Genomic DNA, 19955 nt, shown 5'->3' with positions numbered 1-19955 from the left:
TTATTATGAATGTTTCCCAAATGGAATAAAAAAAATAAAAATAAAGAATAGCTGATGATCCTTTCACAACAAGTTTTTTTTTTTTAAAAAAAGCAAAAAATTAATACGAAAACTCAACATGCTATTGCTTAGGTCAAAACATACCACATGCCACTTTTTTCTCCTAAAGAAGGCAATTTGCTATATTTGACATTGATATCGTACTCTTACATTTTCTTCCAAGGTGGTGAGCTGCTCATCGAGTCTGACAGGGTCTGTACCTAGTGGAAATGCCCCTCTCCCTCTGTCATGAGTATCTGCTGGGAAATCACAGGGACTGGTGGATTCTGCTATCAGTTCCTCTGTGGCATTGATGACTTTTAGGACCTCTGTAGATATGTTGCAGAGAGAGACAGCAGAGTACTTCTGTTTTGTTACAAGAGTAGATAGGGATAAACAACAGCATTATGTTAGGACGGAGATATAATTATGGTAAGAGTCTCTTATCTGTAACTTTATTTTAAACATGCCTTCTAAAAGAATACCTAGGCGGTTCATATGAACAAAGAGGTTAAGCCATGTACTTTAAATAGTCACACACACACACAGACACACACACACACACACACACACAAAATAACTCTTCCTAGTTTAGGGCTCAAATGACAAGGACCAAACTCTATCCCCAAATGTGAACAACACACAACACTCCCTTTGAAATCAATGGGAGCTGAATGAGCCTATTTGGTGGCAGAATTTATAACCAGATTTTAAAAACATGCCCCCCCACACATTAGGTACCTGCAAATAACTGGGATCATTAATTTATGGGCCCAGAGGAGGATATATAAACATCTGTCTTACTGTACCCACAAATGAGGAAGTGCCATCCTTACTTGACTATTAAAATAACAGGTTTCTAGGGGCTGTTTCTCATTATTTGTCAGCCTTCCAAAAAAGAGGCTGAATTAAGGACACTTTAAAAATCAGCATCAAAATGTTTGTCTGCTTCCTATATTTACTAACTAAATTACTTTAACTAACACGGAAAAACTAACACTCTCCAACCCTGTTCTACCGAGCCCTGTTTCTACAGTCAATGGACCTTATTCTTACATTGATTTTAGACCAGGGTAACTTCTTTGACAACAATAAAGTTACACCTGATTTACACCAGGATGTGATGATAATTAGGACAGGTGAGGACAGGAACTAAATCTGATATTATAAATGCGCAGGGCTTGATCTAAAGTTCACTGAACTAAATGCAGATACTCCCACTGACTTCACATGGAAGCACATGGGCATACTTCAGCGCAACTACTCACAGGAGTAAGTGTTTGAAGGGTCAGCCCTTAAATGTAATTTTTAATTCCCAATCCTGCAAACATTATGCATGTGTGTGATGGGACTCCTCGTGTGTAAATTTACCCACATGCAAAGTGTCTGTAGGATAAGAACTAAGGACGGTTAGATAGCGGAAGTATTTAATCCATTGACTTTACAGTTATTAATGTGTTTCCTCGACTGTCATTTATTAAAAGTAAGTCACATTAAACTTTCACATTCAACGGGGAACAGCAGAAATAATTTTCTTTTGTTTCCCGCAAACTCTGGTGCAGTTATGTTACAGTAACTCTTATGGTATTACTTTTTTGCTAAATTAGCTGTACATTTTTTTAAAAAAGCACACTACTCTACATGTCAGATGAGGCCACTATTGAAAACTTGCTCTTTTTTCAGAGCATGTATGGATTCATCCCTTGTACACACACATTAAGTCAGCCTTAGTTCTGTTATTCAGTTAAATTACAAGGAAAAAAAGCCTGAGAGAAGAAGAGAACAGAAGCAAATCCAGTTTGTTAACGGGTCACAAGTCTGCAGGTTGTCAGGGAGGCGAGAGAGAGAGAGAGAGTCATTAACAAGCAGGATAAAGGACTCTCTGTACAGAGCGGAAATACTTGAATCACAAAGAGTTACCTACCTCTCTTAAGATTCTAGTGTTTTTTCCATTTATTTATGGAAGTGCCAATTAGGTAAAAATAGATCAATAATAATACAGGAGGGAGGAGGAAATCAATGTTACTTTGCTTTCATTATTTGCCTTCACAAGCACCTTTTCTTGTTCTATCCTATCAATTAAGACAAAAAGGTATTCTGGATAGATGTCTTGAATTTTCGTCAAAGTATACAGCTTTGACATATGTTCCAAGGAATTGAAGATCTGAATTCAGTGTTTATTTCTTCATGAAATCCATAGCACTTACTGCTATTATGGATCATTTACAAAATTCCATCTCTTTAGAGTTTTTCAGTCTAAGTTTCTGAGAGCATGTCTACATGGGGAGATAGTGACCAGAACAGCTATTCTGCAATAGCTCTTCTGGAATAGCTCCCTCTGTGGCCATTATTAACAGGCGCCGACTTTCCGAAGTGCCAGGGGGTGCTTGACCCCCAGCTCTGCCCCAGGCCCTGCCCGCAACTCCACCCAAGGCCCCAGCCTGCTCTTCCCCCCCAGTTCCACCCCTTCCCCCCCAGTTCCACCCCTTCCCCGAGCGCGCACGTCCTCGCTCCTTCCCTCTCCCTCCCAGCCTCCCTGCATGCTGTGAAACAGCTGATTGCGGCAGGCGGGAGATGTGGGAAGGGAAGGGGAGGCGCTGATCAGCGGGGCCCGCCAATGGGCAGGAGGCACTGGGGAGAGTGGGGGGAGCTGATAGGGGAGCTGCCAGTGGGTGCTGAGTACCCACCATTTTTTCCCCATGGGTGCTCCAGCTCCAGAGCACCCACGGATTTGGCGCCTATGACACTATTACATAATTATAATAAAAGTGCCTTTTGCTCATTTACCTTATTCTGTTTCCAAAGTGTATTAGGCTCAATTGGAAAAAGGCACTCTTATTGTGGAATAATGTTGGGTCGCCCTCAAAGTTATATAAGTACGATAGAATTATAATTATGAAGTAGTAGAAATAAAGATAGACAAAAGAGCATATAGGCATTGTAAAAAGGTATGAACATCAGTTCCATGCTGTTGAATTTCACTCTGTAACAAATGCAAGGCCAAAGTGCTAATTATTTCAGGCCAGTACAGGACAAAGAGTCTGTGCTGGAAAGTGATAAGAACTTTGAGGAAACAATGCTGTTCTTTAAAACAACACCCTGATGCTCTTCCCCCGCGGGGGCCCCTTGTCATGCCTATGTAAATCTTGGTATCCAAAGAGGGAAAAATAGATAGTGGGATAAAATGAATTATTGTTAAATTCATTTTGAATGAATCATTGTTAAATGAATCAAGAGTCATAGATTGTGTTGTTAAGTAAAAGAATGAATGATGAGTGCATGGAATTGAGAGCATGAAGCAGGGAAATAATTGGTTAGTAAATGGTGCCAGCCTAATCCTAAGAATTTCAACCTTGGTATCGATGGGCCGAAGAATATTCAAAGCAGAGATAACTGGATGACCCCCAGAGGGTGAACCGGAATCCACCCAAAACGCATCAAGGAAAAACAAGAAGATAACACCTAGCCATCACGGAGCTGTCATGGATGTATCACCTGCTGATTGAGCTGATTGATGGTCATCTCAATTGTAAATTCAGCATGATTAAGCAACTTCCATAGACTTGTACTGAACCAGAGACCTATAAAAATTGGGTCCAGAGACTGTGTTCTTTGAGTCTGGTTCTACGATCACCCTCCAGGAGCATCAGATGTGCATCTGACAATGACTCGGCTCCACTCTCATGTCCAGGCCACCTGGCCAGTGACTGGGCACGAGCACTGTCTAGGCTGGTAATTATAACAACCTTTTTGCAGAACCTATGTGTGAATGTCTGTGTGTATGAATGGATCTACATAGAAATTGCATATAGGAATATTTTGTTGTATTTACAATAAACGCAGCAATTTGCCTTGTCCCTCTTACAAGATCCTGCTGGTATCGTTTTTATTAGTGTAACAATAAGAGTATCCAAGACAGGCCCTAAGAAATCAAGATTTGTTCAGTACACTACGGACCCCCAAAAAAGTTAAAGGAAAGAGAGAATCATTTTAGAATTTTCTAGACTTTTGAGGAAAGTTTTTACTGGCAGCTGTAGCTCTGCTGCTTTTTAAAATTGTAGATTTGCCCCAAAATCAGTATATCCAAAGGAGCAACAAACCCTGGAAACTGGCTTGAAAGTAGTTCTGAATGTCTAGGCTGTGTGACAGAGTCTGTGAACGTATCCTGAGAATACAGTAGATGGACACAGGAGTAATAGGTTTCAGAGTAGCAGCCGTGTATTCGCAAAAAGAAAAGGAGGACTTGTGGCACCTTAGAGACTAACCAATTTATTTGAGCATAAGCTTTCGTGAGCTACAGCTCACTTCATACTTCACTGAATGCATCCGATGAAGTGAGCTGTAGCTCACGAAAGCTTATGCTCAAATAAATTGGTTAGTCTCTAAGGTGCCACAAGTCCTCCTTTTCTTTTTACAGGAGTAATAGATTCTGTGACTTCCTATTTTTTCCTTTCGGAGCTCCTGGAGAATCTACTCCTGTCAAATAAGAAAGCTGCAGTGTTTGATTCCAAAGAAATGATTACATGTAAACAAAAATCGGTTTCCCTTTCAATTTAAATATTTCTGATTATTACAGTCTCTAAAAGTTTTCAAAAACAATCATTAAATTCAGAGTCTAAATGTCTGGAAAATGTCCCAGTGACGGGCATTTACAACTCACCTTTCTCCCGGCTTGCATTTTGAAGAAAATTGACGGTAAGGTTTAGTAATTGCCAAACAGACACACCACAGCTAAATTTTAGGGAGTTTAGGGTCCCCTGCGAGCTCTTAGGCCCAAACTGGAAATGCTCCCTGCTTGATCACATTTTTCCTCCATTTTTTGGGAGCATCTACAGAGCTGGTCAAAATGATTCCAGTTTCAAAATTTCAAGTTTCCAAAATCGGGGTTGAGAAGGGACAGGCGAATGCCCCAAAAATTCTTTTGTGAAAATGGTCATGACTTTTTATTCCTAGTTTTTTGACCTGCTGTTATGTATGAATAGGAGTTTCTGAGGCTTTCTCCGGGCAGCTGCAGGAGATGGGCATCAGGAGGCAGCCTTGAAACCCTGCAGGGCTCCCTGGAGCTGGAAGGGACTGTAGCTGGGAAGAGTAGAAGGCAACTCTAAATCTCATTTTAATGAGAGTCAAGTCACACATGAGTATCCGTCCCCCACCAAAATATTAACAAGGGAAGAGACACCCCTGAGATCCAGAGATAAACAGACAAGGGATTCAGGGTCCCTCGCCTCTCTTGAGATCTACCTGCCTGGGATTGCTGATCCTGGATGCTAACAACTCTATCTATCACTCTCTTTAAAACATCTCTGTATGAGAGGAAGTCAAAGGAAGAGGGAACAGGGAGGGCAAAGTCCTATTTTAATTAATGATGCAGATATGGTCCCATCAAAATTGATAGGATATCTACAAGAAAGAAAAAATAACATACAATTACAGCTCACAGAATGATGCTATCATCAGTTTCAGAGTAGCAGCCGTGTTAGTCTGTATTCGCAAAAAGAAAAGGAGGACTTGTGGCACCTTAGAGACTAACCAATTTATTAGAGCATAAGCTTTCGTGAGCTACAGCTCACTTCCTCAGATGCATATCGTGGAAACTGCAGCAGGCTTTATATATACACAGAGAATATGAAACAATACCTATTCCCGCAGGACAGTGGGGTGGGAATAGGTATTGTTTCATATTCTCTGTGTATATATAAAGCCTGCTGCAGTTTCCACGATATGCATCTGAGGAAGTGAGCTGTAGCTCACGAAAGCTTATGCTCTAATAAATTGGTTAGTCTCTAAGGTGCCACAAGTCCTCCTTTTCTTTTTGCTATCATCAGTGAGGGCCATTTACTGTCCTCAACCAGCAGAAGAAACAGCGATGTCAATGGGAGTTCCATTCATGGGCTGTGTAATGGCAATATTATTCTGAAGCTAGCAGGACAGTGTATTATGGAAACATCATTCGAAGTTCCATCATTAAGGTTGCGTTAAAGTTTGCACTTGAAGCAGGGATTCAATCTCTTTTGTTATATATGAAAAGTACAGAGTATCCTCCTTAAAATCCCTTTGGACACAGAACAAATATCCTGATTATTAAGGAAGCTGACAGGAGCAGCAGCTGCTTGATGAAGGCCTTGATCCGGCAAACATTTGAGCATGTGCGACACTTAAAAACATGTGAATAGTCTCACTGAAATCAATAGTAGTAGTAATGTATGTAAAAGAAAGCACATTCATATGAGTTTTTACAGGACCAAGGCCTGACACTGCTGATCTCATAAAGTCTGATCCAAAGGCCACTGAAGTCAAGGAGTGTCTTTACATGGGCTTCATTGGGTTTGGATCATGCCTTCATAGATTGTAAGCTTCTAGGGGCTGGGACCATATCTTCATAAAGTTTATAAAGTGCCTATCAGTCTCGACTCAATCCTGATCTGGGGATTTCTATGCACTAATGTGACAACAGACTGTTCACTAACATCATGACAAGAAAGGCTATTGTTTATAACATTATATTTACACTTGGCTGAGGATTTTACTAAGGAAGAGAAAGATGTCTGAGCAGTACACAGAATCCTCAAACACTGCATGATCCCTGGACACACTGGGCCAGATCCTCAATGGAGCTACACTGATTTACGCCAGCAGAGAATCTGGACTGCAATCACCTATGTCTATACTAAGAGTGAATATTTTAGGGGTATCTATGAGATTAGTTTCCTCTGTAAAAAAAAATATTTAAAAGCTATGGGACACAATAACAATCTCCTAAAATTCATAGACACATACCCAGCAAAGGCATGTTTGTAGGTGGACATTTCAAACTGATAAAATGCTCTCTTGGCTGACGTTTGTTATATGCCTCATTCAGCGTGCCACTGGAAGAAGGGTCATCATTACCTCCTACAGGTGATTCAAAAAGACAGCCATCACACCATGATAAAGTCTCTCACATCTGCCTTGTCTCATAGTCAAATAACTAATATGGATGAGCCAGACGTGTAGGCAATCTGTATTACAAATATCTAGCGCAGAACAACTAAACACGACCATGCTGTGGAAGCACTGGGCCAGATTCTGATCTCAGCTATACTGGTATAAATCTGGAGTAACACCACTGATTTCAACGGTGTTCAATGGAATTACTCTGAAATTTAACATATGTACTTGAAATCAGGACCTGCTACAGTGAGTTTGAGATAATTTAAGACAATTGGAGCAGGGGGGGAAATTACAGGCCTTGAATATTCTTTTGCTGTAATTAATGTCCACATTTACAATATTGCAACTCTTTATTGTGTTTTTAAATGTATATCAAGGGCACTCAGAGCTCTGGATGGATGTTCATTGGTGAGGAGTTTTAAATCTAATGATATAATACTATATATATATATATATATAAAGAAAACAATAGAATCAGCATCTAAATCTTAGGCCATTTTTCATCCTTCTTTCAATTTGCAACAACAGACACAGAAAAGGCTCCCTGTATATTAAATACAATTTTTCAATAGGGTAGGTAGCTCTTGTTAAGTTTTCATTATTTTTTTCTTTCTCCTGTACTGTGCTTTGTTTTATTGTAAAAGTCTGCTCCGGTTAGATGGTGTCTCACTTTATTCACAAAATGTGTACTATGGGGTGGGAAATTGTCACATAGTAGAGGCAGGAGCTAGGGACATCAGGGAGCACATGCCGCTACAAGAGAAGTGCTTTATTAGAAATAACCCAGGAGTGACACTGATAGACAACACTACTTCTGGGTGTAATGTGACTTACAGTATTAGCCCTTCAAGTAAATCTCAGCAAATTTCCAGCAAATCTCAACTCTGAGCTTCAGAAGCACCCTTCCTGAACTTTACCACTTCTAATACATGTTAATATCAAAAAGAAAATGTGGTCTAACTATAATCTTGAACTCAGAGGCACCGACTTCCCCAGTTCCTGGGTGGTGCTCGACCCCCTGCTCTGCCCCAAGCCCTGGTCCCACTCCATTCCTTCCCCCAACCAAACCCTGCCTCTTCCTGCCCCTGCTCCACCTCTTCCCGTCCCTGCGCCCCTTCCTGCCCCCACTCCTCCCCCGGCAGCGCCTCCTGCATGCCGCTGAACAGCTGATCGCCGCAGGCGGGAGGCCCAGGAGGGAGGGAGAGGAGCTGATGGGGGGCTGCCGGTGGATGCTGAGCACCTGCTGTTTTTTTTCCATGCGTGCTTCAGCCCCGGAGCACGCACGGAGTCGGCGCCTATGCTTTAACTAAAGGACAAATTAGACTACCTGAACCTCTGAGCCTGGCGAGAGGATTATTCTACCCCAAAGTCATTTGACTTTCTAGTAATACTCTGAGATTCTTTCTTCTCTGGCTCTTCTTGTTTTCTTTTCCTTGGCTTTAGACTTGGCCTTTTCCTGTTGTTTGACTTGAGGCTTGTCCTTTTCCCCATTCTTCTCTTTCACTTTCTACTAGTCATTTTAGACTTGGGGCCTTTTTGCTGCTCTTTTTTTAAAACTTGGGATTTGTCCTCTTTCAATTCTTGGGTTTCAGGATCCTCCTTTTATTCTTTTTTTTCTTCATTTTTGTCTGATTTTTGCCTTGCTTTCTCCATCCTCAAGGTCTGTAACAGCTCTTCTCTCATCATACAGAAATCACCAATGGCAGCTCTAAAGCTCTCATTACAACTTTGGTCATTTACCACATGACTCCTGGGTCTGTGGAAAGGAAGCTCAATTTTCCTGACCTCAGTAACCGCAGTTTGCAAACTCTTTAGCAAGCCAGATTTTTAAAACCCCAGAGGGGGATGAAAATTATTGCCTGGATCTTCCAATTTGTGTCTAGCCAATGAGTTCGCTCAGCTTTCATCTGCCACAAAGTTCCATGCTGTTTCAGGTTTCAGTCTGTTTGGCTAGTGTCAAAGATCTATGTGGTGATCTTTTACATTTTTTGCTGTCTCCTCTACAGAGCTACCATCATAATCATCAGTAAACTGCTCCTCACTAGGATATGACAGCAGAGAAGATAGGATATCATTGTCAGTCCTGCCTCAAGAAGACATTGTCAGTCTTGCCTCATCTACAGTGAACAATTCTCCAGATTATATCGCCTCCCCTTTTTCTGTCCCTTCTCCCCCCTGCACTGTGGATTGCTTCCAATTTACAAGGCAGTTTATGTTGGAAGAGGCTTTCCCTTTGCTCTCTCTCCTCTCCCTCCCCCAACTAATGGGACAGTTAGAATGCTTTCAAAACATACTATCTTGATCTTTCTTTTCAGAAGTGCCACACTGTGAAATTCTATAGCACAGCATTGGCTTCCTGGGTAAAAGCTAATAAATAATGGAAACAAACCAGCAGTACCACCACAAATGTATCATTAGGACAAAAAATTAGGACAAAACCAAAATGGTGCCACGATCCAGACAGCTGTGAGCCAGCAAGCACGCAAATCCTCACTTATGTTCCAGCTGTGTACCAGCTGTGTCAGATTTTCTCGTCTAGAACTTACATACATTCAGGACGTCTCCATGTACTTATGTACATTATGATTGGTGGCTCTTAAAGTGCTGTGCATTTTTTGCACTAATCTTTTGCCCTTGTTTTTCTTATATTTTGACCCAGCTGCTAGTATTTGTTCACTTTGCTACCATACTGTCACTGTCAGAGGTGAGGGCCCAATCTTCAGCCTCCAATACAAACATCTCTCCTTCAACCAACATCACCACTGTGATTTGCGATACAACTGAGGAAATTTCACATCAACATTATGCTCAAGAAAGGGACAAAGAAAGAAAGTTTCCATCACTAATGGCCCTGACAGTATTGATCAGATTCTTCATCACTGTTAGCGCAAACATTACCAGCTTCATTCTCGAGTTGCTTCATCACGCTCTCTGCAGTGTGGCTGTTCTTTGATGAATATCTGTTGTCTTAAAACTTTTCCTTCTCCAAAAATTATTTCATAGGGTGTGTAATCTCCTTGGGATTTAGAGAGCATGGCCCCTTTAAAACCTTGTCCTGAGGTAGGGGAAGTGCTGTTTTTTCCAGGGGGAAGAGAATAGGGAAAGGGAGAGCAACAGGATGTGTGTGTCTGAAATTCCAGACAAAAGGGCCTACAGGGAGCAGGCCCTCACACAGGGAAGTAGCTGAGAACTAGCACAAAGCAGTGGAGGGACAGAGCAGCCAACCAGGGACAACCCAGGACAGGAGCCAGGAAGAGCACCGGGCCAGGGAGGAATCACCAGAGAAGGACAAAGTGGAGCCAGATCCAGTAACACTGTCACCCAGAGCTGTATGGATGAGTACCGAGGCTCGTGACTTTGCAATGGGAATATGGAGGAAGGTTGTAGCTTTGCAATGGGAATATGGAGGGAGGTTGAGTGAAGAGGTTGTCTCTCTGTGTAGGTTTGCAGCAAGTGGCAGAAGAGGGCACCGGGGGGGTTAGTTGGGGAAAGTTCACTGGCGCTGAAGATGACCAGGAGCACCCAAGACTCACTGCCAGACTGGAACTCTGCCCAGGACTCCGGAACTCTGGGTCTAGACGCATTGCTTGGCATCTACCCTTGTATATTGTGGCACAACCGGGAACGTGAGTCCTTGTGTTGGATGCAACTCTGTTTTATTGCTCCCCCTATCTTCTTTCCCTGTTCATATTTCCCTTTCCTATATTCATTGTACTGATCCAACGTGCTTACTCCCGGGGATTTGGAACAGGTGCTTCTGGGGTAAAAGGGAGTTTCTCTGTTGCACTCCTGCATGTGCCTCTTCTTGGCTGGAGTTGCCAGCAGAGTGGACTTCATCTTGGTCATAAGGATGCTAGAGTTACATGGGGTCATAGATTCCAAAGCCAGAAGGGACCAGAGTGATCATCTAGTTAGACCTTATATATAACACAGGCCACAGAACTTCCTAAAAATAATTCCTAGAACAGATCTTTTGAAAAACATGCAATCTTGATTTTAAAATTGCCACTGAATGATAATCCACCACTGATTCTAATCGTTAATTGCACTTACCTTTACCCTTATTTCCTGTCTGAATGTTTCTACCTTCAAATTCCAGACATTGGATCACATTATAGTGTTCTCTGATAGACCGAAGAGCCCACTAGCAAATATTTGTTCCCTACGTAGATACTTATACACTCTGATAATCACCCCATAGCCTTCTCTTTGTTAAGCAAAACAGATTGAGCTCCTGGAGTCTATCGCTATAAGGCAGGTTTTCTAATCCGTTAATAATTCTTGTGGCTCTTCTCTGAACCCACTTCAATTTATCAACATCCTTCTTGAATTGTGGGCAACAGAACTGGACACTATATTCCAGCAGTGATCACACCAGTGCCAAATACAGAGATAAAATAACCTCTCTACTCATATTCAAAATTCCCCTGCCCTTTTGGCCATGGAGTCACACTGGCAGCTCATATTCAGCTGATTATCTACTATGACCCCCAAATCTTTTTCAGAGTCACTGCTTCCCAGGATAGAGTCCCCCATCCTGTAAGTATGGCCTGCATTCCTTGTTCTTAGAGGTATACATTTACATTTAGTTGTACTAAAACACATTGTTTGCTTGTTCCCAGCTTACCATGCAATCCAAATTGCTCCTTGTCAGTGACCTGTCCTCCTCATTATTTACCATTCCTGCAATTTTTGTGTCATCTGTAAACTTTATCTGTTATGATTCTATGTTTCTTCCAGATCACTGGAAAAATGTTAAAACAGCACAGGGCCAATTCTTGCAGGCCCCCACTAGAAACACACTTGCTCAATGATGATTCTGCATTTACAATTACATTTGGAGACCTATCAGTTTACCCGTTTTTAATCCATTTAACATGTGCCATTTTAATTTTATATCATTCTAGTTTTTTAATCAAAATGTTGTGTGGTACCAAGTCAAAGTACACTTCATCAACACTACTGCCTTTATCAACCAAATTTGTAATCTCACCAAAAAAAGATATCAAGTTAGTTTGACAGGCTCTATTTTCCATATACCTGAGTCACCTGCTGAGAGCAATAAGATTCACTCCAGGTTTTACACAAAGATGTGTGGAGCTCATTCCACAGCCTGACCAGATCCCCAAGAAAGCTCTATCTCCTGCACAGACGAGCTTTGCCTTTGTGGTGGACAGCTCCACTGTGTTTGAGGAACAGAGTTGTTCACCATAGTCCTCATCTGGAGCTTCAGGTGATCTTTTAGGTATCCTGGGCCCAGATGATTTTGTGCCATGAAGAGAAACACAGAAACCTTGAATTTGACTGAATATTCTATGGGAAGCCAATGTGGAGTGCAGAGGACAGGTGTAATGTGCTCACGGTAGCCTGTGCTGTTAAAGGGATGCATTGCCACCAAAGTGTGGGAATTCTGGCTTTGTTTTAGCACCAGTAATTTCTTCCCCAAGGAAAGCTGAATGCTCATTTAGCAGCAGAAGACAGAATTATCTTTGATAATGTTCTATTCCACTGATATCCTCCAATATACAGTTAAGTTAGAGAAACTTTAGTCTTCCTTTTGAACTGTGCTGATACTTCTCTGTATTAGACATTTTTTTGTAATGAAATTAAATCACTTTCCCAATATAAACACTGAAGTTACTATTAATTAGTTCTAACACTTTGTTTCTGGAAATCAACTTGCCACAAAATAAGGAGGAAAGTTATTTTCTCCAAATTAAATATTCTGCCCCAAATTGTAAATACAATATTTTTAAAATCTCATAAAATATAAGGCAGACAAAATTCCATAGCTATCTAAAAATGAGCACAAAATTATAAATATTGAATATATGGAATGAAACGATAAGAAACATCTGTGATTTTTACTAAAGGAAGCCAGAAAAATGGTAGTTCGCATGGATTAACAAAATAAGTGTATAAAACAGGATGAAAAGAGAAGGCTGAGGGGTTAATTTTATTGAATCAAGGATCAAGCTTTCATTCAAAAAATGGATCTCTGCTTCATGTCTATTTTGTGGAACACAATGAAATTAGTTTGTTTAGCTATATATTATATGCCGGTGATTTTAGATCATCAAGTTTTATTAAGACAGGTTTCACAGTAGCAGCCGTGAAAAATCAGGCATAAACAACTAAAATAATAAAGGGAAAGTTTAAAAAAAGATTTGATAGAATAAAGAAACTGTTTCTGTACTTGTTTCATTTAAATTAAGATGGTTAAAACAGCATTTTTCTTCTGCATAGCAAAGTTTCAAAGCTTTATTAAGTGAACGTTAAGTTGTAAATTTTTGAAGGAACAATACTGTTTTGTTCAGAGTTTCAAACATTTCAGAGTTACGAACAACCTCCATTCCTGAGGTGTTCGTAACTCTGAGGTTCCTACTGTACATATCTGCCCTCTGCTTCTTCTTACTTTACTGATAAAACAAGTTCTTCCTCCTGATACAGCTAAGAGCAAGATGATTACTCTTCCGCTTCATGGAGCATCAACAAATTGTCTGCTAAGTTCTGATTGCATCATCTTTTCTTTCCTACCAGTGACGAGGCATGAGCCAGACAAACAAGCTTGATTTTTCAGATCTATATTTTTTCACAGCTGATAGCCAGAAAAATTATCTTGACATGTAAAGAGAAAAAATTTGCTCTGGAAATATGGAAACCCTCAATATCATTTTTAGATCCCTTTTACTAAATAAGAAAAATATGGACAAAAATAAAACACTCTCACCTGCTGTAATACTGAGGATAAAACCTGCAGTTTTAAATGGAGATCAAAAGCCTTTTGTTTTTCCTAGGTAGTTGGTCAGCAATTAAATAGAAAGGCAGAAAATATATGTTAATTCCTAAACAGGTTAAGACAACTTGCTTGTAGAGAACTATGGAATTAAGGTAAGGGATAAGATGCAAAGGAATATAAAATACAATAAACCATTATATTTTACATGTAACTAAAATATATGAAATACAGCACTGTCTATTTCTTTTTATTTGCAAGATTCAGGATAGCATAGCTCATTAAAGTCAGCTATGTTACAAAATATCTGGATTCTCATGATACATTTTTGATAATATGAAATAAACATGAAATGATGATTTGTATCATCACTAAAGAAAGTGGCTCCAGGAAGATGACTTCTGTAGTAATGTTGAGAAACAAGAAACTTGCATTCATAGCTTTTGGACCCACATGACAACTCTCTGAAAACAGATTTCTGTGCTTCTTTTGGCAACAATCAACTATGCAACAAATACTGCGTGTGAGTCCAGTGTCAACAATGTTAATATCTCACTTTCTTATGTCATTGTCAAGTTCTATCAGATGCTGATGAAATAAATTCAAGATGCAAAGACTATTTATTTTTTTGGTAAGTCAAGGTCTCCTGGAGTTTTATTTTATTTTTCTTTTATTACACGGTACATTTCTTATGTGTAGCCGGTGCTAGTACCTAAATAAAAGGACTTCTAAATTTCCTTCTGAAGAAGGTGAACCTTTTGTATTGGAAACTCTCTAAAGATTCATGTTCCTAATGTGCTGTGGGGGATTACTTCAGAATAAATGTTCAGAAGTGACCGTGGATTTTGGGTATCCTATTTGACATGACTTGGATCTAACTCTCAAAGGTGCTGGACAACCACAATGCCAAATGAAGTCAGTGCTCAGCACCTCAACAGCTCAGCACCTCAACAGTCAAACCCAAGAGGTGGCTCAGTTTGGGCATTCAAAATTGGGGGAACCCAATATCAATATTTGCTTTTGAATTTTTTCTTCTTTTAGGTGTTTATCCTGGCATCCTTAGCCAAAATATTTCACCCCACACTGTCGTTCAGTATGGTGTGCGTGAGTTGGTTGTCATTCTCCACCCCCGAGATGGCTCCATATCGATGATGCTGTACGCATAGAATTTGTGAAGTGCTTTAGGATAAAATAAGATTGTCTAAATTATTAATATAATAATAATAATATAATAAATCATGATGTACCGAAATGCAAGAATTATTCTGTGTGTATCACACATAAGTGTAAAATATTTAATAAGAAAAACATCTCTTAGGGCTTGTCTACACAGGGACATTTACTGGCATAATTATACCCATATAGTTATATTGCTATTGCAATACTGATATAACTCCCCATGCTGATGCTCTTGTTCTGGAATATATGTTGGTGAATTTTCCCGTGTAGACAAGCCCTCAGTTTTAGGTAGAGCAGCTGTCATTCAGATATTTATAAAGCTCATGGATATCTGCACTTAGAGTGCAGTTTTCTATTAATTCTTTTGTAAAAAGATTAAGCTCATTTGGAATAAGGTACTCTTTTTCTGGAATAAGAGTGTCCACACACAGAGTTAATCAGGAATAGATAATCCACTTTAAATTCACATCCTATCTTATTCCAGGTTAACTTTCATGTGCAGATAAGTCCTGAGTCTTACTGGGGTATCTTAATGTTTTCTTTATAAGAGACTGTAGCTACCAGGTTACTCCCATTCATGAGTATAAAGGCTGTCCTTTGCCACAGCTGGACCCTGGAAACAGCAGCTCCTTTTCAGACAAAGTCCAGGCTGGGAATGAGTTTTCCCCTGGTTGCAACATCCATGGCCCACACTTTTGTTTTCACAACTTCCCTTAATGAACTCCAGCTGTCATCTCCTCCCTCTATGACTGACATCTTTCCACAGCCTTTGGGGGTGTCAGGGCTTATCATAGAATCATAGAATATCAGGGTTGGAAGGGATCTCAGGAGGTCATTTAGTTGAACTCCCTGCTCAAAGCAGGACCGACTAAATTATCCAGCCAGGGATCATCCCAACTTCTCTCCCCATTCTAGAGAGTTGGTTAATTTTCTCCTCTCCTTGCTGATGGACAGGGACAATAACCCAGGTGCAGTCCCCTAGGATTTTTGCCACATTACAAAAATATTTGAATGCATTTTTCCTACAATTGTTTATGATGTTGGTTGTTCATGGAAGTAGGATCTCATGGGCATAGTGGTCACTTCATAGTAGAGGATCAAGTAATGCTGTTTTTCAAAATGCAAATTGACATGATTGCATATCAGTCACTATAAGAGAGATAGTCTTTATTTCATGTGGGTACCTATCCCTGATGTATACAATCTGAATTAAGAGGACACTGGCAAGTCACACTTGCCCCAGAATGTAAGCTTTGTAAATGTATAAAATCTAAGATAAGTAGAAAGATTTCCATGAATTTTAAAAAGGAATATTTTAATGGAAAAGGAATTTTTATGATAGTTAGTTATATTGTGAGACTCTACAGAGGCTCCAAACAGAGATCCACTGTGCTTTGTACTGTACAAATGAGTGGGAAAGAAAGAGAATCACTGTCCCAGGCAGCTCACAATCTAGGGAAGTATTTATTTTTAAGCAAATCGACTTTCAGGTTCCGACTCAGGAAATCATGTCTGTTCAGGAAAGCACTTATGACCACAGCCCAAAAGATAGAAGACAAAGCTCAGGCTTGAAGTTAATAAGCGTTTGCTTAAGTGCTTTCCTGAACAGGGATGGACTTTTTCAAGAGTTTAAGCACATTGCTCAACTGAGGCTTTAGACTGCAATCCAAACATTGAAGCACAAGCAGGGAAAATTAAACTGGCTGCAAAAGTGAAATTAGTTAGTCTATTTTTATGGCCTAAGCAAAAAGAAATATAAGAAGTAAACAAAAAATAGACAGACTTAAATGACTTAATTTTTTTTTTAAATTTTTGGTTTTAATGATATAATGATGATCTGTAACCAGGCCAAGAAAGTTTGTTTTTTATAATATATGACATGCCTCTGTAAAATATAGCTCTTCTGATTAGTGGGGCAGAGCACATACCAAATCTCAGGGCTACTGTGATGCTGAGGAAATTGTTGTTAAGGGCATATAATAAACCTGGAATATTACTACTCATGAATATGCAAAACAAGAGAGCTAAAATTCACATCTTATCACAAATGTTACTCCCAGCATCATATCATGAAGACTTCCACAAAATGGTTTCAATATTTTGTTTGTTTGTTTGGTATTGAAATATTTTCCTAAGTTTTTAGAGACAAAGAAGGAAAAAAGTAAGATATAAAGAGTAAATCCAGGTTAATTTCCCGACAAACTAATTAGAAAGAGAAATGCATGTCAGGTCTCATTAAAACAGAATTTATGCAATGGGCTCTAAGAATGTTTGTGTATGAGAATAAATCTTCAGAAATACCACATATATCAAGTAAAATGTTCAAGGCCAACATTTTCAAACTTGTGTCCTAAAGTTAGGCTCCTAAAACCCATATTTAAACATCCAAATGTAAATGACCTGGTTTCTGAAGTGCTGAGCACTCACCAAGATCCACTAAGCCGACAGCAACATTTCAGTAGCTTGAAGACTCAGTGTTGCCAATTCTCACAATTATATTGCCAGTCTCTTGATCCAATGTGTTTTTCTTAAAGCATCAGCTCATGCAATCATGGGATTATGCGAGATTCCCAACTTCTGTTTTTTTTTTTAAAAAAAGGTGGTAGCTCTCATGGTTGCAGAAAAAAGCTTGAAAATATGAACCCAAATGGCTCAAAAACCAGAAAGCAAACAAACAGAATCCCAACATTTATTCTTTTTAATAATCCTGTGATTTTAAGCCAATCTCATAATTTTTGGCACCTGAATGTTTAGGTTTGGCAATATTGAGGATGTTATTAGCATATACAGCTATCCCCCTCCTGCCTTGTCTTTCATAAATTAAATATCTCACATACAGCCCAATTTTCAAGGAAGGATGCTTAAAATTGGGTGCACAATTCTACATTCAGGAGCTGCAACCAGCCATCAATCACCCAATCACCTGCTTTAGACACGTAGAGTAGGTGCCACTTTCAGTACCCGAATACGAAATTGGGGCACCCACTTTTGACATCTGGGATCTCAGGTTCAGATTTTCAAAACTGGCTAATTATTCTGGGGGCTCAACTTCAGACCCCTTAAAAACAGCTTGATTTTCAGACAGGGCTGAACATTCACCCTCTGAAAATCAGACCCCTTTAAGGTGTCTCAAGTTGGAATACCTAAAATTTGAGGCACCAAAATTTCTTTCACATTTTTAAAAATCTTGTTTTTTGTGTTTATTCCCATTGGGGATCTTCATCTACTAAGGTATCCGTTATACAATTTATCTATCACATATGCTGTATGAATTTAGATTACTTTTCATCTTGGGGTTACTGAGGCCACTGAATTTGTATCGTATCTTCTCAGTTTCAGTATTTCATTGCAACATGTTGGTCAGCCACCTTACTGAGTAGATAGCCCGTTGAAAGAGAGATTAAATAACATCTATGAAATACTCGCCAAGAATAGGAATGAAGTCAGCTAACATTTTTCTATATAGTGAGGCTTTAGCAAGTTCCGCCATAAATTCCTCTGAGGCCATGACTGTGAATAGTGTTGGGAAGTCTTGACTTCTTTATTACAGACAAAAGAACGTATACAACAGGCTTGGATGACTAACTCCGGAGGACCTTACTTTCTTTTAAAAGCAGAAAAAACACTTAGCCAGGGATGCTGGACATTCACTTTTTGTTCATTTGTAAAGTTTCTCTCTTCCTGATAAGATAGCATTACAGAAAATCATAAAATTCTTTGGAGTTTTTTTTAAACAATTTTTTTTTTAAATTTAAAATGCCAAAATAATAATAATGAATAATCCAGTATCTATTCAGGGTTAAAGTTAGAAGGAAAACCAGGCATTCCTGTGGCTTTAGAGGTCTATAAACTTATTCACAGAAGAAAAGTACACCCCCAAAACTACAGAGGTAAGGTCTCGAGCACAAACAGCAAAGAATAATTCCGAGGTTCGCATTGTCACAAAATTGCTTTTTGCAATGTAACTATGTTAACTACAGCCAATTAAAAAATAAAAGCCTACAAATCATTAGTTCCCCTTCTTCACTATATGATGCCCACGTTTCTAAAACAACTTCAGTTTCTTCTCAAAAGGTCCATAAAGTAACGGGCTGTGAAGCACAGAACACACAGTTCCTAATAAATGAAAGATATATGTGGAATTGTCACTCATTTTGAGTGGTCAGACCCTGAGTAGGAAGGAGCTGGGTGAATTTCACAGGAAACAGAAGCCTCAGGTGTGGGCCATACACTGCATCATTTGAGTGGCATTACAAACTTATCCTAGACTATCAGCATTTTTCATCACTTGACTTTTGCTGTAAGGTACTGTAGCTTAAATATGTTGCTCACACACTGTAACCCAGGGACCACTTGGTGCCAACTGGCGCTGGGCATAAGGAGTACATAGGGTTTACAGAGATCCCTAGGTCTGCTATCCACGTAACCGTTTGTCAAAGGGTGGCAGGTAATCTAGTGAGAGCCAGTATCTTACTGATCATCATAATCATTGCAAAATGGACGGATAGGTGGCTATTTAAGGAATTAGATATCTATACTGAGAATTATGTCCTTAAAGTGTGTACGTTAAGACAGGTCAGGCAGGGGGACACTTTTCTCCCTGGCTGGTCAGTGCGTATCCCTGTGTATCACAATTCAAGCTCATTGCATTACTGAACCGAAATGAAGAAATTGTGAATTCACAGAAGAAAAGATCTGCAGGAACAAACAAAAACAGCAGAGCAGGAGTGTCGTTTGCCAGTAAAGACAATGGATTTTTGTGGTGTACACTGCAGATTTTTTGGTGGTATACACTGGGGATCTCTCTTTCACTGAGGAGACAAAGTGTCAGTGCATTTTGTATTACGAAAGGAGGGTCATAGCCATCCTGGCTGGAAATCGCTGCAAAGAGATTGGGTGAATTAAATTCCATTGGACAAGACAATATCTTATTAAGTAAGTCTAGTCTGTAGAAGACATGTTATGATTTTATTTTACATGTAACCATTTGTTTCAAATATTTTAACTTCCTATTTCTACTTCTCAAATCTCTGTACTTTGTTAAATAAACTTTTACTTGTTTTCAAGTACG

At 39.6% G+C, this 19955-nt stretch overlaps 1 protein-coding gene across 11 annotated transcripts in view; it reads right to left on the bottom strand.

Moving 5' to 3' along the window:
• MYRIP (myosin VIIA and Rab interacting protein) overlaps nucleotides 1-19955 on the bottom strand; it is a 348495-nt gene that overhangs the window by 13041 nt on the left and 315499 nt on the right. For 10 of the 11 annotated variants that reach the window (XM_073333104.1, XM_073333103.1, XM_073333106.1 and 7 more), the window contains 2 exons: nucleotides 13700-13762; nucleotides 211-405 (listed from right to left, as the gene is read on the bottom strand). In XM_073333104.1, coding sequence (XP_073189205.1) covers nucleotides 211-405; nucleotides 13700-13762 — 258 coding nt within the window. The remainder of the gene's footprint in view (nucleotides 1-210; nucleotides 406-13699; nucleotides 13763-19955) is intronic. The other variant, XM_073333108.1, reaches the window with a different exon arrangement.

Source organism: Lepidochelys kempii, chromosome 2 (genome assembly GCF_965140265.1).
Source record: "Lepidochelys kempii isolate rLepKem1 chromosome 2, rLepKem1.hap2, whole genome shotgun sequence".
NCBI lineage: Eukaryota > Metazoa > Chordata > Testudines > Cheloniidae > Lepidochelys > Lepidochelys kempii.
The sequence above is the reverse complement of the archived record's forward strand: the minus strand, read 5'-3'. Positions and strand labels throughout refer to the sequence as shown.